The sequence below is a fragment of the Primulina tabacum genome, chromosome 4 (assembly GCF_025594145.1).
Source record: "Primulina tabacum isolate GXHZ01 chromosome 4, ASM2559414v2, whole genome shotgun sequence".
Taxonomy (NCBI): domain Eukaryota; kingdom Viridiplantae; phylum Streptophyta; class Magnoliopsida; order Lamiales; family Gesneriaceae; genus Primulina; species Primulina tabacum.
Genome location: NC_134553.1, coordinates 39,395,402 through 39,420,034, shown reverse-complemented (window position 1 = coordinate 39,420,034; position 24,633 = coordinate 39,395,402). Strand labels below are relative to the sequence as shown.

The window sequence follows — 24,633 nt, the reverse complement described above, 5'->3', positions numbered from 1 at the left end:
ACACATGATGTTAATTTAATTCATTACGCGTCCCTTGTATTAATATAAAGCACACCATATTATGTAAGGGAATTGCTACTACACTTAGCAAATATCAAATAACATCAAGTATCATTCAGTTTATTAAAATAGAACTGAGTGTACCAACAGTTGGTCGCCTAGAATGCTTAGAATGCTGCATCGATTTTGAGTTTCTTTTGCCATAAGAATATGCAAATTGGACTCAACTGATGCTGAACTGCATTGATCAACTACTAGGATCTGATATGGCAATGAAGCGTTGGCACTTATGATGATTAAGCTCCACTTAACTCATCAGTTTCAGCTGGTAGTTGGGTTTCGTATGTTGATCAGTTGAACTGATAAGCTGGCAACTGAAATCTTGTCTGCTGATCAGTTTAGCTATCCTGCTGTCAGTTGAACTCAAAAATCCTGCACACAACTTAAACAACAAAAACAACATTGCAAACACATATAACATTATAAGAAGGTTTTGAAAACAATTTTAAAACATATTTTAAAGAAATATCAATTTTTAAATGTCTTTCTTAGAACAACTAGCTCTGATATCAATTGTTGGATAGGTAAAATCCTCTAAAAACATGATGAGCTGCAATAGCTCGTGTTCTAATAATGCTGACTTCGATGAATTATATCGAGTTAGGTTTTCAAACCAAGCGGAAAATACTCGAAGTAATCCTTCGTTAAGAAAACTGATCGGTTAAAGCTTTTAATCTCGTGTAAATGATTAAGTGAAGATAAAGGAGATCAGTTTTAGCACGTATCAGTTCAGTTGTGGTGAGAGTTCAGTTGTGGTGAGAACTGAACTGATAGCTATTCAAACTGATCAAATAAGTTTAAAGCAAGGGATTAACAGTTAAAGTATACAAGATATGTTTATGGATGTTCGGAGACTTCAACTGCTCCTACGTCACCCCTTCTACCTCCTCGGGTAGGTACCACTAGAAGACTTTGATCGATACAAAACTTGTATAAACCCACCCATCTTAGGACTTACACACTGCATAGCTGAACTCCTAGCTACGAATGAATGCAGCACCTTCCAGCCAACACTTGTTTAACGTCTATGTGTAAAAGACTACATACACATGTTTTACGTCATTGTGCAAGACGGAATTTGAGTGGTGGTGTGTGTGTGTGTGAGAACTGATCTCTGAATACAGAAGTGTTCTCACACACTGAGGGAAATAAGCTTCTAAACTAAGCTGGTATAACTTTGGAGTGTTCCCTCAACTGGGCGGTTGCTTCTTTGTAAGCTGATACGCGGTATGCGTGCCCTCTCTGTATTTTTTCTTTCACTTGTCAACTCTCATCATCATCTTCACTGAGCTTTCGGATTCTATTTATAGGAGTTTGGCTGAACGCACAGTGAGAATCAGTGAATGAATTCGTTGCAGTTTGAATTTGTTCCCCCAAATAGATATCTGGAACATTTGGCTTTAAGCGTTGCTGCAACGTCTCTTATTGTACCATGATAGTACAATAGCTTTTGTACCTTTGTGCACAGCTGGATTAAGTTTGTCGTATCTGCAAACTGGTTCGCTCCTAACTAATGTTCTGAACTGGTCAGTTTAACTGGTCTTGAACTGGTGAGGTGAAATCAGTTGACTCGTCAGCTGAATTGATTTCGCTGATTCAGTTGAACAGATCAGTTGGGATCTTCATCAGTTGAACGCTTCATCAGCTGACCGGGCTTCTGAAGGTCTTCTGCTGAACCACCTATCAACTGGACAATCAGTTGAACTGCTTTTGATACTTCAGTTGTATTGGTTTAGTTCGATCAATCAGTTGTCACTTTCAGTTTGCGTCTCGATAGCTTCAGTTTAAGCTTGGTAACTGATCAGTTCGATGCCTGGTCAGTTTCAGTTTCTGTGCACTTATGTAAACTTATTAGAAATAAATAAACAAGTTTTGTTAACATCAAAATAAAGATTGCGAACATGAAATGTTCCAACATGGTCAATAGTATTTTATAATGTTTATCCACGATTTTTCTAGACATGACTTCATTTACCTCGTCCATGAAAATGCACAGTCATTGGATGTGTTCATAAAATTATAAAGCTGAAGTTGAAAATCAACTTGGCTTACAGATTAAAAGAGTTAAATCTGACTATGGTGTTGAATACAATGGTAGCATGACTGATCAGGTGAAAAACCTCCAGGACACTTTTCCAGATTCCTCGAGGAATGTGGTATCGACCCACAATACACTATGTCGGGTTCGCCTACTATGAATGATGTTGCTAAAAGACGAAATAAACACTTAAAAGGGACATGGTGGGAAGTATGATTAGTCATTCTACCTCACCAAAACAAATCTGGGGAGAGACACTAAAGACCGCAACATATAAACTTAACAGAATTTCAACTAAGGCAACGACCATAACCCCTCGTGAACTTTGGACAGACAAAAAGAAGAGTCTTAAGCATGTGCACTTCTAGGGATGTCCAACTGAGGCAAGGCCTTATAAGCCTAATGAAAATAAACTGAACTCAAGGACGATCAACATTTATTTTATCAGATAGTCTAAAAGATTCATGTGGTACAAGTTTTATGATCCAAAAGTAGTCGATTTTCGAGTCAGGAAATTTCCGGTTCTTTGAAGATGTTGAGTATGCAGGGGAGTTAAAGTAAGAGTTATTTTCTTTGAAGAAGTATATGTAAATATTCCCACAAGTGTCTTGGACATTGATCATGATCATATTCCGTCATTTTGACCAAGATACAATACATTAAGACAACATTAAAGATCCTCCCATTCCAGATAAACAAACTCAAGCACTGTAGTGCCCAAATTCAGTACACGTATAACCCATGCATTATTTAAATTGTTAAATATTTTATTTAAGTTTAAAATGATTTTAGTGATGCATGATTTATTTAAATTGCATTATTTTAATGTTTAAGTGATGTACGTTAAAATGTTTCTCAAAGTTTCACGTTTCAGGCGATTACTCGAGGCGGGATCGAGGAAAAGACCGGTGACGATTTTGGCAGTTTAAAATGTGGTATTTTATTTTAAGTTGAGATTGGGGCATTTTAACTAATTTATTAAGTTTTTAGTATTTTAAAGCCTAATTTAAGTATTAGGTGAATTTTAGAATTTTAAAGCTTTTTAAAGTCTAGCACTTGTGTATTTTTAGAGGATTTTATAGTTGAGGGGATAAACTCTTTATTAGCATTTTTAATTATTAATTTAGCATATTATATTTCCCTAATTAACTAAACTCACACACTCACACTTTTACACACACCTAACACACGCACACACCCACTAACACACACACACTATCGGCTAAAACACACACACACACACACACATATTGCACTCAGTTTTTATTATATTTTTTTGAAAGGAGAAATATTAGGGTTCTTGGTCTAGAGTGCAGCCGCCCCTTCCCTCTATTTTTCCCAGCGAATTTTCGTTGGTTTTCTTCAAGGATTTTAGTGCCACCTTCGTCCCGGATCAAGCCTTGCTCTGTTTCCGCTTCGGTGTCATCATTCGGTAACGTTAAAGATTTAAAGGCACGTATATTTTGTTATTGCTGCATCGATCTCGTCATATTATGCGTGTGTTGTTATTTATGTGTAAAAATACATGTGCGATGCGTAGGAGTTTGAGTAATTATGTTCAGAACACTTTGAAACCATTTTTAGATCTAAAAATCTCGTTTTTGATGTATTTTAAATACTGCGATTTTTCGGTCGCGTTTTTGAGAAAACTTTCAACACAAAAAATTGTATAATTTTTTGATACCTTCGATTTGACAGTAAATTCGAAATTTTTGGATGAAAATTGAGTGAGTTATGACGTTTTTCTGAGACTGCTCAAACTTCGTTTTTCAGAAAATTTTGTATTGATGTGTTCTTGAGATTTTATTGTTACAGGCTTCGTTGGAGATCGACGGGTGATCGTTGCTGCATCTAGTATGCTTAGTATGATGTTGGATTGTTATTTGATATGTCGTTTGGTGTCGATAGGCACTCGATTACACTAGAAGTCGTAGGAATCAATTTGGTGTCAATTGCCACGTTTTTTGAATTGTATGTGCCGTAGGGTGGACGTCGTTGCTTTGGGTGCTTGTACGAATTTGGTTCGATGTTATGGCATGCTAGGATGGGTCTCGGGGTGTCGGTTCATGGTCCATACAATCGAGTCTAGAACGATAAGCATCGCGTATATTGAAATTTTCGTGAGTCTGTTCTTCACGTAGGTACACGGACCCCCTCACGGACTAGGGCACGGAGTCCGTGTCTTTGTTTCTTCTTGACTATTTTTTTTTCGAGCTGACACGGACCCCCTCACGGACCAGATCACGGGGTCCGTGCCTTTGTTTTCTTCTCGGGGTCAAGTTTGCGTACACACACGGACCCCCACACGGACCAGGGCACGGGGTCCATGCCTTCCCTTTTCTTCACGACACATTTCATCGCACGGACACGGACCCGGAGCCGGACCTGGGCACGGGGTCCTTGTGTTTGTTATTTTGGGAAAAATTTATAGTATTCTTTGAGGTTTGATGTCATGTTTTAGTGCAATGATTTACAAGGTCGAGTCATGGGAATTTTAGAACGTCCTAAGGAATTGAATGAGCTCGTAAGTAAGCATGATATTTACGTCTAAGTTATGCAAGTTAAGCATTTGAATTCATGTTAGTATGTGCAGCAACGGCCCCCAATCGAAGTCCAACGAATCCCTCAACGCCAAGTAAGTATGTTCGACGTGCAAAAGAAAATATTTCAAGTTTTTGAGGTATGCTAAATGTCTTGTGACCAAATTATGAATGAGTTTGGAAGTCGGTGAACGTGGCCGAGGACCTCTCCACCCCGTTAAAGCATGAACGGGTTTAGATCAGGATTGGAAAGCGTTAAAGCATGAACGGGGACCAATTCACCCGTTAAAGCATGAACGGGGATCTCATGTATGTGGCAGTGGATACGTCCCTGTCAGCCCAGTACTGTGGTTTAGTCTGATCAGGCGAATTATGTTATGGGTCACTTGCTTTGAAACATCATCTACGCAAAATGTTAAAGCCATGTATGTTTAAGTTTGTTCAAGTATGCAAGCATGTTTAAGAAAAGTTTTTGGCACGTCTAAGCATGTATGTACGTATGTTCAAGTTTTATCTTGCAAGTTCAAGTTAAAGTATGTATGCCTATTTTAAAGTTGCATGTGATCTTATTATGTAGTACTTGTTACTTCCATTTTATACGTGTTGAGTCTTTAGACTCACTAGACTTGATCGATGCAGGTGAGGATGTTTATGAGGAGACAGGAGGTGGGGACCAAGGAGCAGGCTTGGACTGAGCGGGAGGCTAAACCCGAGGACCGCCCACGTTTTGAAATTTTTATGAAATGATCAAAAACTCTGATTTTATGTCTTGATTTATGATGCTTTGAACAAGTATTTTCTTTAGCAAATTTTGTACCTGATCGATTTGAAAGGGTATTTTATGTTTAAGAAAATTTTAAATTTTTTCCGCAAATTTTTAGTAGTAAAAGTAGGGTACGTTACAGTTGGTATCAGAGCGGTGTTCTTGTAAAAGGTTACGCCTACTTCCAGTCGCAAGAATCTCACAAAGTTACACCTCAAGTCTTTAAATTTTAAAGTTTTGAATTATGTTATGTATTAAGCAATAAGCCATGATTTCAGCATGCCCCTGTTTTAAGTTCAATGTACGCGCATCTTATGTTGTTTATATCATGTTCATGCATGTGGGGCTTACGTGTTGGGTAAATTATTGGAACAGTATGCCTCCTAGACGTGTGATCGACCGTGAAGCAAGGGATGAGGACCGAGAGCCTCGAGAGGATAGAAAAGACGCTCCTCCTACCTCCACCTCCGGACATGCAGGCACAGATGCTTGCAGGTATGACGCAGTTCTTCGCACAGTTTGCGAGGAACTAGAATGCAGTAGATGCAGGGGAGAGGCCCATACCGAGGCGGTGTATGAAAGATTCAGGAGGATGAATCCGAAGGAGTTTTCGGGTACCACTGACCCGATGATAGCGGAGGGATGGATTAAGTCCATCGAGGTAATCTTTGATTTCATGGAACTGACCGATGCGGATAGGGTCAGGTGTGCCACGTTCTTCTGACGGGGGACGCCAGATTATGGTAGGGAGAGTGCGTCAGTGGCAGTCAATTTACAAGTGTTGCCTTGGAATGGATTCAAAGAGGTTTTCTACTCAAAGTACTTCACTGAGGAAGTACGTTCCCGTCTGACCAGAGAATTCATGACGTTGCGTCAAGGGGATAGTAGCGTGGCGGAGTTTGTGAGGAAGTTTGAGAGGGGGTGTCATTTTGTACCCCTGATAGCTAATGATGCCCAGAGTAAGTTGAGGCATTTCATGGATGGATTGCGGCCGATCTTGCGCCGTGATGTTCGAGTTGCTGGTCTACTACTTATGCAGTCGCCGTATCTAGAGCATTGGCAGTAGAGCAGGATCAGAGGGATATCAAGTTAGACAGGCAGGGCAAGAGGCCCTATCAGGCACCACCGCAACAGCAGCAGCAGCATCGGAGGCCCCAGTTTAAGAAACCGTATCAGGGGCCGCCAAGGAAGAAGCCATATCAAGGACCGCTAAAGGGCAAGGGTCCAATCCAGCAGCAGGGGGCGCGTCAGAAGCCAGGGAACTTTCCAGTGTGTCAAAAATGCAATCGCCAGCATCCCGGACAATGCTTATGGGGATCCGGGAAATGTTTTAAATGTGAAGCAACCGACCACATGCTGAAAGAGTGCCCACAGTGGAAGCAGCCAACTCAGGGCAGGGTGTTCGCCATGCATGCACAAGAGGCGAACCCAGACACGACTTTACTGACAGGTAAACTTTTCTACCTAATCTCAGTATTATTTTGCCTTGCATGTGGAATTTTATTTGGGATTATTAATGTGATAGTGATATTTTTGTGTGACTTTGGATATTAATTTTCTGCTATGTTGAGGTTAATGTTAGAATAGTGGGGATATAAGTTTTGTATTGTGCTAACGTCCCTCAGGAAACATTTTCATCAAGAGGTTATCCACGAAGGCCCTGATAGATTCAAGGGCCACTCATTCATTCATCTCGCAGACCTTTGCTAATCATTTGGACGTCAAGTCCATCGGCCTTGATGTGAATTATTCAGTGACAGTCCCATCAGGGGAAGAACTGGTAGCTACCAGCGTGGTCAGAGACATTGATCTAGAACTGCAGGGCCACCTGGTGTATGCAGACCTGATAATACTGCCGATGCCAGAGTTTGACATTATCTTGGGTATGGACTGGTTGACAAAGAACAGAGTTCTGATTGACTTTCGGAAGAGATCAGTGTTGGTCAGACTGATGGGAATGGAGCAGTTCTATTTGAGCCAGACAGGTGGAGAAGTTTCCCTCGCATGATCTCCTGCATGCAGGCGCGGAAACTTATTTCTAAGGGGTGTCAGGCCTTCGTGGCCAGCATTATTTCAACACCTGACATACCCGCTCCGTCTATATCAGATGTACCAGTAGTCAGAGACTTCCCAGACGTCTTTCCTGACGACATCACAGGTCTACCACCAGAGAGAGAGGTGGAGTTCGCAATCGATCTTATGCCAAGTACAGTGCCAATATCTAAGGCACCATACCGATTAGCTCCAGCTGAGATGTTAGAACTCAAACAGCAGATACAGGAGCTTCTGGACAAGGAATTCATCCGCCCTAGCTTCTCGCCGTGGAGCGCACCAGTGCTTTTTGTGAAAAAGAAAGATGGGAGCATGAGACTGTGCATCGATTATCGGGAGTTGAACAAGGTAACGATAAAAAACAAGTACCCACTTCCTAGGATCGAAGACTTGTTTGATCAGTTGCAGGGAGCCACGGTGTTCTCTAAGATAGATCTTCGATCAGGGTATCACCAGCTGAAGGTGAAAGAGGCAGATGTGCACAAGACAGCCTTCAGGATCAGATATGGGCATTACGAGTTCCTAGTGATGCCGTTCGGACTGACGAATGCTCCAGCAATTTTCATGGACTTGATGAACCGAGTATTTCAGCCTTACTTAGACCAATTCGTCATAGTGTTCATTGACGATATTCTTATTTACCCGAAGAGTCATGAGGAGCACAGTCAGCACTTGAAGACAGTTTTGCAGACCTTGCAGAGTCGCAAGTTATTTGCGAAGTTCAGTAAGTGTGAATTCTGGTTGGAAAAGGTAGCGTTTTTGGGTCACATAGTGTCTAACAGTGGAATTGAGGTGGATCCAGCAAAGGTAGCAGCCGTTAAGGAATGGGTTGAACCGAAGAATGCTTCTGAGATCCGCAGTTTTCTGGGTTTAGCCGGTTACTACCGTAAGTTCATTCAGGGGTTTTCTTCGATAGCAGTGCCACTCACTTCACTGACCAAGAAAAATGCTAAGTTTGTGTGGAGTGATGAATGTCTGAAGAGCTTCGATACTCTAAAGCAAGCTCTTATTTCAGCACCAGTGTTAGCCATGCCAACAGGGCAAGGAGATTTTGTGCTATACACCGATGCATCTAAGCTCGGGTTAGGCGCGGTGTTGATACAGCATGGTTGGGTGATATAGCTTATGCTTCCAGACAGTTGAAGGTGCATGAGAAGAATTATCCGACTCACGATCTGGAACTAGCCGCCGTTGTCTTTGCATTGAAGATTTGGAGACATTATTTGTACGGCGAGGATTTACTGATCACAAGAGTCTAAAGTATTTCTTCACGCAGAAGGAACTGAACATGAGATAGAGACGGTGGTTAGAGTTGGTGAAAGACTACGACTGCGAGATTAGCTACCATCCGGAAAGACTAATGTCGTCGCAGACGCCTTGAGCAGGAAAGTGGCAGTTGTAGCACAGTTGTTAGCGCAGAGACCTCTTCAGTCTGAGATTCAGAGGTTTGATTTAGAAGTTTACCGCAAGGGCAGAGCTCCAAGGCTGTCTAATCTGACAGTCCAATCTTCCTTGCTAGACCGTATTCGTGCGAGCCAGCCTTCAGACGAGCAGTTGCAGAAGTGGAGGCTGAAGGATGAGGCCAAGGGTAGTGTACTCTATACAGTGTCAGATGGTATTGTGAGATACAGAGGTAGGCTGTGGGTGCCTAGTGTTGATTCGATCAGAGAGGATCTTCTGACAGAGGCACACGCATCTCCGTATTCTATTCACCTAGGAGGTACCAAAATGTACAAGGATCTGCAGATTCTGTATTGGTGGCCAGGGATGAAACGAGACATCCGCAGATTTGTGTCTGAATGCCTCACTTGTCAGCAGGTGAAGGCAGAGCATCAGAGGCCAGCATGATTGATTAAGCCACTCCCCATCCCGGAGTGGAAATCGGAGAATGTTACAATGGACTTTGTGGTTGGTTTGTCAAGGTCAGTCAGGGGATCAAATTCTATCTGGGTTATAGTAGATCGACTCACTAAGTCAGCGCCCTTCTTGCCAGTGAAGACGACTTTCTCTATGACGCGGTACGCGGAGCTTTATATCAAAGAGATAGTTCGATTGCATGGGATCCCAGTTTCTATTGTGTCCGACAGCGACCCGAGATTTACATCGTCCTTCTGGAAGAGTCTACATGCAGCCATGGGGACGAAGTTGCTTTTCAGTACCGCTTTTCACCCGCAGACAGATGGCCAGTCTGAGCGAGTGACTTCAGATTTTGGAGGATTTACTGCGAGCTTGTATGATCGATTTCCAGAGGACTTGGGAATCGAAGATACCTCTAGTGGAGTTTACATACAACAACAGTTTCCAATCATCGATAGGTATGGCTCCCTACGAGGCGTTGTATGGAAGGAAGTGCAGATCACCAGTTCATTGGGATGAGGTTGATGAAAAAGCCGAACTTGGTCAGGAGATAGTTCAGCAGACTGCAGATGTGGTGGTCAAGATCCGAGACAGGATGAATACTGCCCAGAGTTGTCAGAAAAGTTATGCTGATAAGAGAAGAAGAGACCTCGAGTTTGCCGTAGGTGACCACGTTTTTGTAAAGATAACACCCATGAAGGGTGTTATGAGATTTGGGAAAAGAGGCAAGCTCAGTCCAAGGTTTATTGGGCCGTTCGAGATCCTTGACAGAGTTGAGACACTAGCTTATCGTGTTGCCCTTCCGCCGAGTGTGGCCGGGGTACACAATGTGTTCCACGTCTCGATACTGAGGAAATATTTAGCTAACCCTTCGCATGTTCTGAGTTATGAGCCGTTGCAGTTGGCTCCAGACCTGTCATATGATGGTACTGAAAAGATGAGTCATTTCAGAATTTAATTTTGGAGTAGATAAATTTAGTAAGATAAATATAATAAAATTGGTTTCTAATATAATATGCAATATTGCATTAATTATAATTTTAAATTCAAATAAAACATCTCAATGGACAAAAATTATAAATTGGATGCTTTTGACAGAATTATATCAAAAATTAACTCTTTCAAATTATGGAAATCTCGAATTGCATGCATTGGGTGTCAAACATTTCTGATTATTGAGGGTAATATACATATTTATTAAGAGTAACTCATATGGGTATTTTCGATATTAAAAAATGTGAGACAGATATACCAAAAAAAAGTTAATGATAACATAGAATATTTGGTATCTTTGTGTCACATTTTTGAAATACCGAAAACACCCCTATGTGTCATTTCATTTCAGGTTTTACTTAAAATTTTGTATTAATTATTTGACAGGTAAATTTAGCTACGAATTTAATTTAACGAGGAGTTTTGGATCATCGATTTTTTAAATGGCATTTCAAATCTAAATTTAAGAAAGGGGAAACTTTAGCAAATTGATTTTTACGGGGCTTAAAAATAACATATACCATAAAATTGAGAAAACAAAGATGCAAATCTTCAAAGAATATATTTAAACTAAAGGTGAGAGATAAATCGAGCTTTCTTGAACCGAAGCTGATGGGAACCAATTTAAACCGAATTTTAATCCCTTTTCTTGGCTTTTACACATCCGTATTGAATTGTGCGGTTATTTGTCCTTCTCCTGAATATTAATTTGAACATACCCGCTAGGTTCCAGCTCTTTTGGGGAGGGCCCCTCAAAATTTTTGGTTAAAAGTCAGTGGTAGGGACATTTGAAAGCTGTTCTTAAGAAAATATGGTATAGCATGTGTGGAATTTCTCGTTAAAGGCTTGACCTTTGAACAACGTGTATCTTTCTTGGTTTCATTGCTGGTCTGATGCTATACCATCATTTTTCTCAGATAGATCAACGAAGACAACAAAGGGAATGACATTGTTTGTGGCTTTCGTTGTTCTGGTACTCGGTATGGTATCACATGGTGTGGAGAGCAAGTGGAATGAACAAGAATCATCACCCCGTTATCGAATCAGTTCCGAGGAGGTAAATCAGCAGATGGTATGGAAGTGGTACTCTTTTTTACGTTTGACTCATATACGTTAGAGGGATGGAAGTTAATCGTCTCACTCTATTTTGTTGACACAACTTGCATTTTGAGCATGGGGTCACTACTAATGTTGCATATGCATTTGTCATTTGTATGTTATCAAGTGTCTAGATCACATCAAATATCTGATAGAATTTCTTGCCACAGGCTGAGTTGTTAAAGACCAATTGTAGGCTTGAGTTGCTGCATGCAAGGAAAATTTTTCGAGAAATTAAATTGCCTGTCGAAGAAGAGGATGAGGAACTTTTTACTTCTTGGTTATCCAGAACAGAAACGCTTGGTACTGTTGATCCTTCTCGGGTTGAACAAGTTGTTCAAAAATGTTTAAGTGAAAATTTTGTGCTTCCTAATACCAAAGATATGTTAGCAAGGCACTATTCTTCTATAGGACGTAAGTTAGCTCAGACATCAGCGGAAGTGTCTGATGTGCAGTCGAATGAGCAGAAGACGAGCAAGAGAACCGTGGTGGTTGCTATTGTTGTCACTGCTTGTGTCACGCTAGTTGCATACGCCCTGCTGTTCTTCCTGCTGGCGTAGATTCGGGAGGGGAAGAAACCATAAGAGGAGGCTTCACAGCTCAAGCTTAAACGAGTGTTCCTTTGGTATATTTTTCTTTTTTTGGATTTATTAATGTGTTTTCTGTTGCATCTTTTTATCCTGATTTCTTTCTCGTTTTTCAATTGTTATTTGCATTGCCTCTTCACACAAGTCATTTGGTTTAGGAACTCAAATGAATGAAGAAGACAGCAAACTGAAGCAGAATAAGACAAGTACTACGTTTTATGTGGCGTCACATTCAGTGAAAGATTCAAAAGTCGAGATTCCAGTTGGAACTTTCTCTGCATCCAATGCCTATTCCACTGGAGAAATTGGGCAGTTGCAACCCAAAAAAGCTGCATGCTTCACTCTCCCGACACCACCACCACCACCACCAACACCCCCTGCACCAACACCATCAGCAAAACCTTCATGCATTGGCCCCTGTCCTTCACCACCTATGCTTTCTGGTGTCAAGACTGGTCCCCTTGCTCCGCCACCATGTCCCCCTATACCTCCACCTCGGGCATTATCTAATACCAGTCCCCATACTCTGCCACCGTGTGCCCCTATGCCTCCACCTCGGCCACCACCCAAGACTAGTCCCCATCCTCCACAACCATTTGCCCCTATCCCTCCTTCTCGACCACCACCCTGTGCCCCAACCCCACCACCTCGGTCACCACCCAAAACTGGTTCCCATGCTCCGCCGCCATGTGCTCCTATCCCTCCGCCTCGGCCACCACCTGTGGGTTTGAAATCTGTTCCAGCAGCACCTTCTTGCCCCTTAACTTTCGGTACACCTAAAGCTAAGCTGAAGCCTTTCTTCTGGGACAAGATCTTGCCCAACCCTGATCATTAATGGTTTGGCATCATGTTAAATCTGGGTCATTCAAGTAAGTCTACCGGATGCTGCTCTTGATTAGATTTGATATACCTCACCTTTCTAATTGGCAAAAGATGACTTTATCAACAGGCTCAATGAAGAAATGATAGAGAAGCTATTTGGCCACACCCCTGTCGCCAAAAACCAGAACGATGCACGCAAGAAGTCTTCATCCCAAGATCTTTCAATGCAACATACTCAAATAATCGATCCCAAAAGTCTCAGAACCTATCAATTCTTCTCAAAGCATTAAATCTAACAACTGAAGAAATTTGTGATGCTCTTGCAGAAGGTAATTTTGTTGTTCTTTAAGGTAGGGACATGTTAGTTTTTGTAGAAGATTCAATTTCATCCCAAAATCAACTAATGTTTTTGATAAACCAGGTACTCAGCTCCCTCCAGAACTGATTCAGACATTGTTAAAGATGGCACCTACAGCTGAAGAAGAAACAAAATTGATACAGTATACCGGCAAAGTTTCTCTACTAAGTCCTGCCGAGAGATTCTTGAAAACTTTGATTGATATACCATTCGCCTTTAAGAGGCTTGAATCGTTGCTTTTTATGTGCACTCTTCATGAAGAAATGTCAATGTTAAAGGAGTCTTTTGTAGTCTTGGAGGTGAGACATAGTACTGTCATTTGGTCAGGATGGCCCGGATTCGAGCCAGTAGAGAGATATAAATCGGATTCAATTTAACATAAATGCAAGTCGGGTCAAGTTTGAGCTTGAATTATAATCCGATTAATATACAAGCCGAGTTTGGGATTCGTTGGGATGTTCTTACTCAGATAGCCGAACTCACCCCCAAAGTCCAAGTTATTAGTTCGTTAGCGAAGTATGGACTCCATATGTTTGAACCTTACTTGACTGAAATTGGATGTCCCAAAGGAATTAATTTCTTACCTAAATTCAACTCACATATCTTAATTGATAGGTCCAGTGAGACATTGCTCCATAAAGTTTTCCTAAAGATGTAGGCAGCCAAATAAAAACTTGTTTTCTTTATATGTTGCAGGAAGCTTGCGCAGAACTGAGGAAAACCAGGCTATTTCTTAAACTTCTGGAGGCCATCCTGAAAACCGGGAATCGGTTGAATGATGGGACATTCCGTGGCAGTGCAGAAGCTTTCAAGCTCGACACACTACTAAAACTATCAGACGTTAAAGGAGCTGATGGAGAAACAACGTTACTACACTTCATTTGTTCGAGAGATAGTCCATTCTGAAGGCATACGATTTATCCAAGCAACCAAACTAAGCCAAGCAGAAAACAATACCCAAGATTCATGCCAAAATGATATCCACAGCATCGGTTTACGAATAGTCTCAGGTCTAGGCAGCGAGCTTGAAAATGTCAAGAAAGCTGCCGCCTTGGATATTGACAGCTTATCAGAAACTGTGGCTAAACTTGGGAACGCCCTCGTAAAAGTTAAGGATTTCTGGAATTCAGACATAGAGAATTTAGCAGAAGAAAATGGGTTTCGTCGGAGTTTGAAGAGTTTTGTAGACAACGCAGAAGTTAGTGTTGGTTGGTTGGTTGAGGAAGAGAAGCGTATGATGGGTCTTGTGAAGAATGCTTCGGATTACTTCCATAGAAATGCGGGGAAGGAAGGTTTGAGATTATTTGTCATAGTTCGGGACTTTGTAATGATTGTTGATCAAATATGTAAAAAATTAGAGAATGTCACAAAAGAATGAAATTTTCACAAGCATACATTGATTGCTTTTATATGAAATTATTCTTAATTTTCCATTGGTTTATATTAGTCAATTTCTCGATGGGCAATCCTGGACGAATAGATTTATGATTTTTATATTGTTTCAGATAATAGGAACATGCTACGCAATCAAGCTCCTATAATAAAGTTTATTTGAGCTCGACTTCTACCAGACTTGCATGGATTCCGAAACGTCGCTTGGCAAACCATGAGAACCAACCTCAGTTATCATGCAACAGAACTCGTATTTGTACTATAAAGACAGGCAAACTTGATTTCATTTCATCCAGTGTTCAAATACAAAATTGGAGAACTAGAAAGATGAGGGTACAATTGTTGTCAACATTCTAACAAAGATCATCTCACTCTGGCCTGACAATCTAGATCATTTAAAGAAAAACACATGAATGTGCTGTTTCTAAATCCTATAATCCTATAAAGGGTAAAGATATGTTATAGATTAAAAAAAAAAGGCCATGAACAAATCTGAAACATCACCATTTAAGCATCAACCGAGTCAGTCGCGCTGTCAATAGATTCTACTCGTCTGTGCTCAGGGATTGTAGTCGGGCGGCCCAACTGATCCATATTAATTGTTACCTCATCCGTTCTAGGAGTCGAGGATTCGAAGTGTTGTTTACCAGTATGTCTGGATTTGATAATCTTGGAGAATACCTGAACAATGTCCCTCATAGATGGTCTTCTCCTAGGAATACGATTCACGCATTTGTGGGCGAGTGCAGCAACCTCATTAAGTTCTTGAACATCAAAACTTCCATCGAGTCGAGGATCGACAATTTCCTCCCACCCATCTTTCCCTTCTGTATCCATAGTCGCCTGCAAGGACAACAAATTAGCTACAGAAGGCAGAAGTGTGATCATATGACTGCAAGTAAAAAGTGGTGTACACTATAATTAACACAGCACAGTTTTAATAAAACCAAACGAGTTTTGTTGCTTATAATAATTCAATGTTTTGCAGTCACAGCCACACCTAGTACTTTCGGAAGATAAATAAACATATTTTAGAGAAAGGAATGCTATTTTCAAATAACGGACTTCAATCTGGCAGTTCTCACCATATCCAAAACAAGGAGAAATGTGGTAAAAATATTAGGAAGAGATTGCACCCTTTTGTTTTATCGTTGTATAAATTTCAGAGGAATCGTAGAGAGATCAATCTATGACAGAGTTACCATTCATAATATTCGCTAGTTCTTCTTCCACAACTTTTGTTAATGGAGCACATCTAAAACAAGATCTTCAAGATGGCAATAATGGAATTTGTACGAACGCAAACCAGAATCTTTACAAAGCAAATTTTGTGTACATAATAGTGTTGCCAGCAAAATATGATGAACTTTCAAATTACTTAAACCATGCAAGGTCAGTTAAACGTGAATAATAAAATTAACATACCAGATCAACATACTCCATAAGACCCTGGAGAGGATTTCTTCCAGCAACAAGTTCAAATAGCAACACGCCGTAACTGTAAACATCGCTCTTCTTTGTAAATGACCGCGTAGATACGTATTCAGGATCAAGATATCCAAAAGTCCCTCGAATGTTGGATGCCTGTTTGTTAACCATTTCTTCCCTCGAGAGTCCAAAATCAGCTACCTGCATCATAAGTTTATGTTGAACAAGAACGCCTCTGGATGTTCATTTTTTAAAGTAGTTGCGATTTAGTCACTTCAGCATATATTTTACATTGGGAAAAAATGCAAAATGAATTGTACCCTGGCTCTTATAGACTGGTCCAACAAAATATTGGATGATTTGATGTCTCGGTGTATTACAGGAGGAACAGCCTGATGGTTGTTATAAAAAAAATCAAGAAAAATAAATAAATAATTGCGAGGAAACCACAATAAGAAGTCACAAAAGAACAACAGTAGCTATGAAATAAACTTCTTAAACTTACACCATCATGGAGATACTCTAGACCCCTAGCCACATCAAGAGCTATTTGAACCCGCTCTTCCCAATTCAATGGCTTCAATTTCTCATCTGCAGATCAAAAAGGAAAAAAACACGATAACGAAACTGACAGAAAACAAGACAAAGAATACGAGATAAAAGAAATCTCACAACAAAGCAACTAACACATGAAAAAATTCGAATCACCCTACAAATTTATGACTAAAATATGTTAAAAAAATATATTAATGAATGATGCAATCTTATCGTTGACCCCATCACAAAATGGTAAAGTAAACAGACATAGGGTGTCAAATTTATAAAGATCAGTTGTTTTATTGAGAAATAAACATGAAACGTTTACAATAATTATCAACCAGGAATATCTTCCAAATTTTACAAACAGATTGAGCACCAATAAAAAAAACTGTGAGTTGAGCCACTTATCAAGAGAACTAAAATTACCTTGCTCAAATTCCTTAAAAATTAATTAACTAGTCAAGATATAAATGTTTTTTGCATTAATTTTGAGGGACTAGTCCAAAAACATTTTTCTAAAAAAAAATTCAATCCATAAGTTGCTGCATATTTCAAGACAGCTACAGCAGTACATAATCATTACACAATCATACTTTTTCTTCGTTTTGTTAACCAATTATTATGCTAATTCGCCCTTTCTGCATCATCATTAAACAATATCACCTCATTAGACGTCAAATCAACTTTTAAAAATATAGCACCATTTCAAAATCCTTTCCAAAATCATAAAAAAACTTGCTAATAGTTTTGAATTGAAAGTGGACACAAATCCAAGAGCAGGAAATAATACTTGAATACGCATGTATTCATAATTACCCACACTGAATTTTTTTGGGTTTGTCACTAACTTTCCAGAAACAATCTGGCAATGATAAACGAAAATAAGTAATTTCAAATTACTTGTTCATATAAATAAAAAAGACACAGATTCCACTAAGCAAAATTCATTATAGTCCCCCATTTTTCAACCAAATATTAAATTCATCAATGCGTTTTTTGATTAGTTCAATCCTTATATAATTTACTCGATTCCGTTCTTTTAACACACTGACACACCAATTTGATTGTTTTTGCACCTTCTACTAAAATGTTTTATCAACTTCAAATCGTACCCATCCTCTAGATATGCAAACAAATGAATGAGAACAAAATGAAATGTTTCCATTCTTGTAACATTCATACCAGGTTTAATTTCAATAGTGTACAAATTCATGGCTATGAAAATTGACAAACCTTCAATAGTGTACAAATTCATGGCTATGAAAATTGACAAAACGAAACTTTGGAATTGACAAACTAAATTGTCATTGCTTGCATAACTAGGTGTTAATATTTACAGAAATGGATAAAACAATTCTTGGCCCAATTTTGTGTCAAATGGGTGAAATAGCAGCAACTATATAAACATGGAATGTAATTGAAGCGATTTTCATTACACATAAATGATTTTCCTCTTTCTGATTAAAAATGAATTTACACGAATAGGCATGTTAACTTACCATACAAATGAGAAGCCAAACTTCCTCTGCTCATGTAAACATATATAAGCATATGCTGGTTTTTCTCAGCACAATATCCAACCAAATTCACAAGGTTTCTATGATGTAACCTTCCTAACAACATTACCTGAGAGGGAAATAAACTGAGAGTTAAAATATGACAAAAGAATGGCAATCGATGTATCGCTTTGAAACATGCAATTTACCATATTACGTTTCAAGAAACACGATATTTCTTCTCAAGAACCAATAGGAAATTTCCGTTTCTGAATATCTCAATAAAGATTTTAAGCTAATATCTTTTGCATAAAATCTAGCACATTTCATTCAGAAGAGTTACCTGATATATTTGAATTCAGACACATTCTTTGAATTTTAATTTTATAAACCAAACAAAACAAGGTGGAACAATTATCCTTTCTCATATGAATTTATGAGCAAACTTGTTTCAATTTATAGTTGCCATCCTTTGCCAATGGTAACAGAATTCATCACCTTAACTAATAATAGTGCCCCTCTTTTCGCACTAGCTCAATTTCATGTAAATATTGTATCGTTAAGACATCAAAATCGTAGTAAACAATACATGTCTTTCAAGATTTGTCATATTTCCATGCTAGGCCAGACAATCAAGCAAAGAAATAAGATAATCAGCAACCAGAGGTACCTCTGTTTGAAATTCTTTCTCCCCTTGCTTAGAATCATTGGCAAGTACTTTAACAGCCACAGTCTCACCAGCCGGCATCTGAGCTTTATAAACAGGACCATATGCCCCTTGACCAATTAATGTAGTGAAATTATATGTTGCTTTCTGCAAATCCCTGCTTATGCAACAATCAAAACTAGATTGTGATGAAAACTGAAGCAACAATTTATGATTATGCAGATGTTCTAGAAATGGGAAAAAAATATCTTTACAAAGATAACATGAATGTTCAGACCCAACAACATTACATACCTTGTCCATCCTAGAATGGTAAATTTAACCAAATCACAAAAAGTTATATTTTCTTCTATGATAGCCTATTGTAAAAGCATTATTTATCAATTGGCTTTCCATGTGCGTCCAAGTCAAAAAAATAAATAGTCATCCATAGACAAATCTTAGAAGCAGATAACATAATATATATAAGTTTCTTTCTCTCAAATGCCAAATGGATCAATGTTAAGCCGAATGCCAATGAAAGCAAAGTACAGGCACAAAGAACACATACCTGTAAGAATACTCCAATATCCCAGAAGCAGAAATCACATTTGCTTTCTTAAGTCCCCTCAGCCAAAAGTGCACCCCATTCGGTACGGTGGATTTTGGTGACTCAGTTCCAAACGACGAATCCGACAATATGTTGCAAGAATCAGCCCCATTTGTACGAATTGGGATGGTTGCAGTCCTCCTAGAGCTGTTGTTCCCTACTTGTGAACGATTCCTATGGTACTTATAACAAAAGAATGCAATTATAGCCAAAGCTACTCCAATAACCACTCCTATCGATAACCCAATTATTAAGCCAGATGACTCCCCTTTCATCTTTTAAACCCAGTACCGCTATATATAATCAGTCAATGTCATTCATCCATAAACCTTCAAAGACAGCACAAAAATAATTAGATGGTGAACTTGATTCTTAGTCTCAGACCAAGAAAAGCATGAAAACCCAGATTTTTTAAAAAAACAACTAAACGAATCAGATTATTACATTTGACAGACGTGAATAGCAATTTCAGTTCAATAAGATAATACGAATCATCTTCTAAATAAACGGAAAAGAAACTAAGAAGCATGTCCATTAATAAAATTTACCTCTTGCAAAGCATTATACTGTGGGTACAAATGTGCCAATGCTTGAAAAATTGGATAATCGAATCATAACGGAGATTAAAGTCAGCAAACAATAGCCGACAGGAAAGATTGTACGATCAATAGACCTCGTTCAAACTTCACACGAAGTAGCAAAAGCGACAAAGTCAAGATCTTCCCACAATTTAGTCCACAAACAAACACAAAAATGCGTAAAAAAAATTATCGAAAAAAAACCCAGCTACCCACGCGAGATCGAATTGCAAAGAAAAAGAAATGAGAGAGAGAAAAAAAACCCACACTCAAAACCCAGAAAAACGAAAGACCCAACAAAAACGCTTTCTTTTTTTTTTTCAAGTGTCACCCAGAATTGAACGGAGCAGTTAACGATACCTTCCAAGGAAAAAGAACCAGAAAGTGCTTCGAAAAAGCAAACAAGACGGAGAACGAAATCTTGTGCGAGAGTAGTTGTAATGAATCTTTGCAGAGAAAGAGGAAACTGCGGCAAAGCAATTGGCCAAGCAACAAGAATGGGTGTTCTACGGGAAATATTTCGTTTTACACTGGAAAAACGAAAATCAATTGAAATTGAGGTGGATTTCCCATTATGCCCTTTCAAGAATAAGGACGTGTTTGGCACTATAAATAAATCTTAACTAATTTTGTTTAATTTAATCCAATGATCCAAGTTAAACTTCAATTAAAAATATTTATAATTTAACAGACGGAATTAGATTCAAATTTGACCCCATAAATAATATTCCCCAAACTAAGATGTAATTTAAATCAATCAATATTATAGATTGAATAACCTTTTTGGTGCATTTCGAAAGAATACATTATATTCATTTACTGCTATAATTAGTATGACAGATGAGATTAATGATCTTTAATATCCATTTATAACATACTGAAAATCAATGTTACAAAAACTATTAAACTTAATTGAAATTTGTTTTAATAAAAGGTTTTTTTGAATTATTTTATGGTATAAATGTATTATTTCAAGAACAAAATATTTAACGATAAAAAAAAAAATAGGATATGTTTAAGTACACATTCTCTTTCGTTAATTCATACAATATACTAGTGCGTCGACGCACAGAACGCTTGTATAATATTTTTTATAATTTATTTGGTTTATATTTAAATGAGGATCAAAATATAATTATAAGAAATAGTGAGGTACTACACTGTAAATTTGATATATAAATAAAAAATAAATAGAAAAATAAAAGAATAAAAAAATGACTTCAATAAGAATTGAAGCTATAACTTAATTTCTAAGAAACAATGACTCTACCCGTTGAACCACATATGACTTACATTAAAATTTTAACATTTTATTAATATATAATTATTAAAACAGACCATGAGAACAAAGTTATTTACTCTAACTGTCTCAAACTTAATAGAATAGTATAGAAATATAGATATAATATTGGGGATGTGTCAAATAATTTTTAATTTTTTTATTATCTTTATGGTTCAGGGTTAAGACGGTGTGATTCCTCTCATCTGTAATGTGCCAGAAAGGTTCATCAACTTATTAATTTTAAATGTATTTGATCCCCAAATGTTAATTTATTAAAAATTAAAGATAAATGAAGCAAACCGATTGGGATAAAGCTGTTTTAAAAAATATTATTTATGTTTTTCCTAGGAAATATCTTATTTTAAATTGCACAATGAGACCGTCTCGAAAATCAATTTTATGATACATGTCTCCAAGTTGATCAAATTCGTAAAAATATAGCTTTTTATATAAAAAAAATATTATTTTTCAATCTAGTTATATACAAATTAATCTGTCTCACCCGTCAAACAATCTAACAAGAAACATATTTTTTAATTTACTTTATATTAGATACGTGTTTTTTTTTCCACAAACAAAAGGGTCAAATTGGTTTTAGACTGAGATAATGAGGACGAACACAGTAATTATATCAAGAAATAATCAAAGCATATACGTTGGTTGAAATTTTTGCGATCCATTTATGAATATATTACATAGAATCGAGAAATCGTCGTTTTTATAGATCGATTTGTCTGTTACACTGTGTCTTCTTTCGTTTTCTCGGAGATCGTCAGGTTTGACAATTGGGGATTGACAATCCAAAGTCCCATCCCCTCTTTTAATATTATATAGTATTTGTTTCATGTTTTGCGGGTGAAATTAGCCTAGAAAATATGGCCAGTGGAATCGATCAACTGTCTACCTAATCCATCTGTAAACAAACATCAAAAGAATTTTTCCATGCAAGGAAGTATGTTTCTGATTAAACAATAATATCAAACGTTTCAATATGAATGAACAAGCTGCCTGTTTCTGTCAATTAATTCAATATTTCCTTTACTCATAAGTTGACTTTTATTTATATGAAGAGAGGTGGATATGGATTTATATATGAGTAGGTTTTTTGTAAGACGGTTTCACGAATCTGTATCTGTGAGACGGGTCAACCCTACCGATATTCACAATAAAAAGTAATACTCTTAGCAAAAAAAATGATATTTTTTCATGGATGACCCAAATAAGATATCCGTATCATAAAACACAATATGTGAAACCGTTTCACACAAGTTTTTGTCTTTATATATATTGAGTTTTAGATTATACTTATCCTATTTGGTTCAGTATAATAATTTAGATCTACAATCATTAGCACATGAAAATTTTAAATTGGTTCATTTATGCTCATTGGTAGGTAGAAGCTAAACATAAATCAAATATAATATTTTGTGTTTGTTAGAAATGAAAAGAAGAGTATTTAATTGTTATACTCCTATTATCAAGTGACTTATGTTGTGTTTGGTTGGGGTGATTAGGTGGGTTTATTTTTTTTAACCCACCTAATCACCTGTTTGGTACGTTTTTTATTTAATCAAGGCAATCTCTCGTATTAATGATTATGTTATATTAGGTGTGATAAAATAATCACTCCTCACCCCCTAGGATTATTTATCTCATTCTTAATCCATCATATTTTTCCAATTTTACCCTTCTCCTAATTCCAAACTCACAACCACTTCCCTCCTACCGACCGACGGACGACCACCCCCCGCCGGCCGACTGTCGCCGCCCGCCGACCGGTGCCGACCGCCGCTGACCGGCGTCCGCCTCCTCTTGCCGGTCGACCGCCGCCGCCGTCGCCACTTCCGGCCGGATGACCACCGTCGACCGCCGCCACAAAACTGGAAGGGCAATTTTGTCAATTCATCAAAAGATTATTATTTATCTCATTCTTAACAATCATACCAAACATAATATTATTTTATCATTATCTACTTCAATCATTATTTTTATAATTTCTTTCTTAATCATTTCATTATTTTATCCTCCAAACCAAACGTAGCCTTATAGTTTTAACTATAAATTAATCAATTTGTATTTATTTAAATTTAAATAATAATAAAAGAATGTTATGATCGAAAATGTATTTATATTGGTGAATTAAACATTAAACTATTTGCAAAAAACGAGCCGAATTTAACAATTTTTCAAAGTTCTTTTCTGAGCGGCTACTACTTTGCTGGACCACTAAAAATAAGAAAGTGCGAAAATGGTTCCACTACACTAGTGGTAAAGTACAAATATTCAAAGCAACCAACAGTTTAAGAGTAACAATTATAAATAATCAAGCAAAATAAATTGCGTAAGTGAATGAGACAAAATTTTATGGATGTTCGAAGATGAATACTCATACATCACCTGTAACGTCTACCGTTTTAAGAGTGCGAAAATATTTTTTTTAATAAAAGTTCGCAATTACAAAATATTATTTAAAATAATCGTATTTATTTGCCAATAAAAGTAGCGCAATTTAAAAATAACCAACATCATCCAAATTCAACGTAAACGTGTAAAAATCGTAACATCATCAACGCATAAAAACTGTTTAACTCATCTCAAAACTCATAAATCAATATGCGGAAAAACGTGCGGTCCTCGGGTTATGTCACCGCACCAGAGCTGCCTACTCAGAGTTCAGCACCTCCAGTCTCCTCAGCGGCAAACTCACCTGCATCACACACTTCTAGTGAGTCTAAAGACCCAACACACCTGTATCAGGAATAACAAGTACATATACATATAAAAATAGCATAATCAACATACATTTCATGTCTGCATTAAAATCGCATACGTAAACGTGTCATGTCAAAACGTGGTAAAAATCATAGCATGTATCATCGTATCAGCATATACGTGTTAAATTTCTTAATTTGAATTCCATTCATTAGCTGTGACTCAGTCGATGGATCCATCTACGTGTAACCGTGATACCCGGCGGCGAGGATCATCAGCGACATCATTACCCGCCCACTGAGCCCGGCCTTACATGTCATCATGTCATCGTGTTAGTCACAACTAAATCACTTCCTTCAAAAACGTGTCATCATATTCATCACTTAAATAAAATCATGCATATACATAATTTTTTCTTTAAATCAGGCATGCACCGTAATTATCATAATTTCATAAAAATCATAAACGTAATGCATAAACATTTAAAATATCATAAATTTGTGCTCAGGGCGCTGCCATGACCAAAATCTCACCCCGGGTGCAAAATGACCGTTTTGCCCTTGGAAACCCGTACCATTTTAACCCTGGACCTCTAAAATTGACCCGAAGCTTACCAAACTCCTTAAAATGTCTCAAAACTTATTTAAAAGCATTCTTAGACGTAAACTCGAGCCTCATACAGAACTTAACCGATTTGTTTTAAAAACTTGAACCGAGGTCTCGGTTTTAACCCGAACCGACTTTAAACTCAACCAAATTTCTCACAACTTTTTACCATATC

At 38.0% G+C, this 24,633-nt stretch overlaps 2 protein-coding genes across 4 annotated transcripts; one reads left to right on the top strand and one right to left on the bottom strand.

Annotated features, from left to right (window-relative positions):
- The first annotated feature begins 11,114 nt into the window (after nt 1-11,114).
- LOC142543244 (formin-like protein 5) lies at nt 11,115-14,597 on the top strand. Its single transcript, XM_075650382.1, is given in 9 exon segments — nt 11,115-11,375; nt 11,572-12,026; nt 12,147-12,818; nt 12,821-12,857; nt 12,938-13,059; nt 13,062-13,139; nt 13,232-13,467; nt 13,865-14,050; nt 14,052-14,597. Coding segments are annotated over 7 exon segments (1,818 nt in total). The 5' UTR covers nt 11,115-11,375; nt 11,572-12,026; nt 12,147-12,154; the 3' UTR covers nt 14,547-14,597.
- Nucleotides 14,598-14,814: 217 nt separating this feature from the next.
- On the bottom strand, nt 14,815-20,373 carry LOC142543245 (calcium/calmodulin-regulated receptor-like kinase 1). 3 transcript variants are annotated; one of them, XM_075650385.1, is made up of 8 exons: nt 20,219-20,373; nt 19,242-19,609; nt 18,695-18,848; nt 18,028-18,154; nt 16,494-16,579; nt 16,309-16,380; nt 15,986-16,189; nt 14,815-15,403 (listed from the first exon to the last, which is right to left on the bottom strand). In XM_075650385.1, exons 2-8 carry the CDS (start codon nt 19,553-19,555, stop codon nt 15,068-15,070), a joined length of 1,293 nt encoding a protein of 430 aa, XP_075506500.1. In that variant the 5' UTR covers nt 19,556-19,609; nt 20,219-20,373; the 3' UTR covers nt 14,815-15,067. The 3 variants fall into 3 exon arrangements, with proteins under 3 accessions (XP_075506500.1, XP_075506498.1, XP_075506499.1); XM_075650383.1 differs by having other exon boundaries at nt 19,829-20,370; XM_075650384.1 differs by having other exon boundaries at nt 19,242-20,371.
- Between the last annotated feature and the right edge of the window lie 4,260 nt (nt 20,374-24,633).

Excerpts from the sequence above, each read along its gene's own strand:
- LOC142543245 (XM_075650385.1), bottom strand. The coding sequence starts at position 19,555 with ATGAAAGGGGAGTCATCTGGCTTAATAATTGGGTTATCGATAGGAGTG. Across the intron at positions 18,849-19,241 it reads ATATTGGAGTATTCTTACAG|GGATTTGCAGAAAGCAACAT; the intron begins GTATGTGTTCTT and ends TTGCATAAGCAG. Across the intron at positions 16,580-18,027 it reads TTTGGCTTCTCATTTGTATG|ATGAGAAATTGAAGCCATTG; the intron begins GTAAGTTAACAT and ends TTTGATCTGCAG.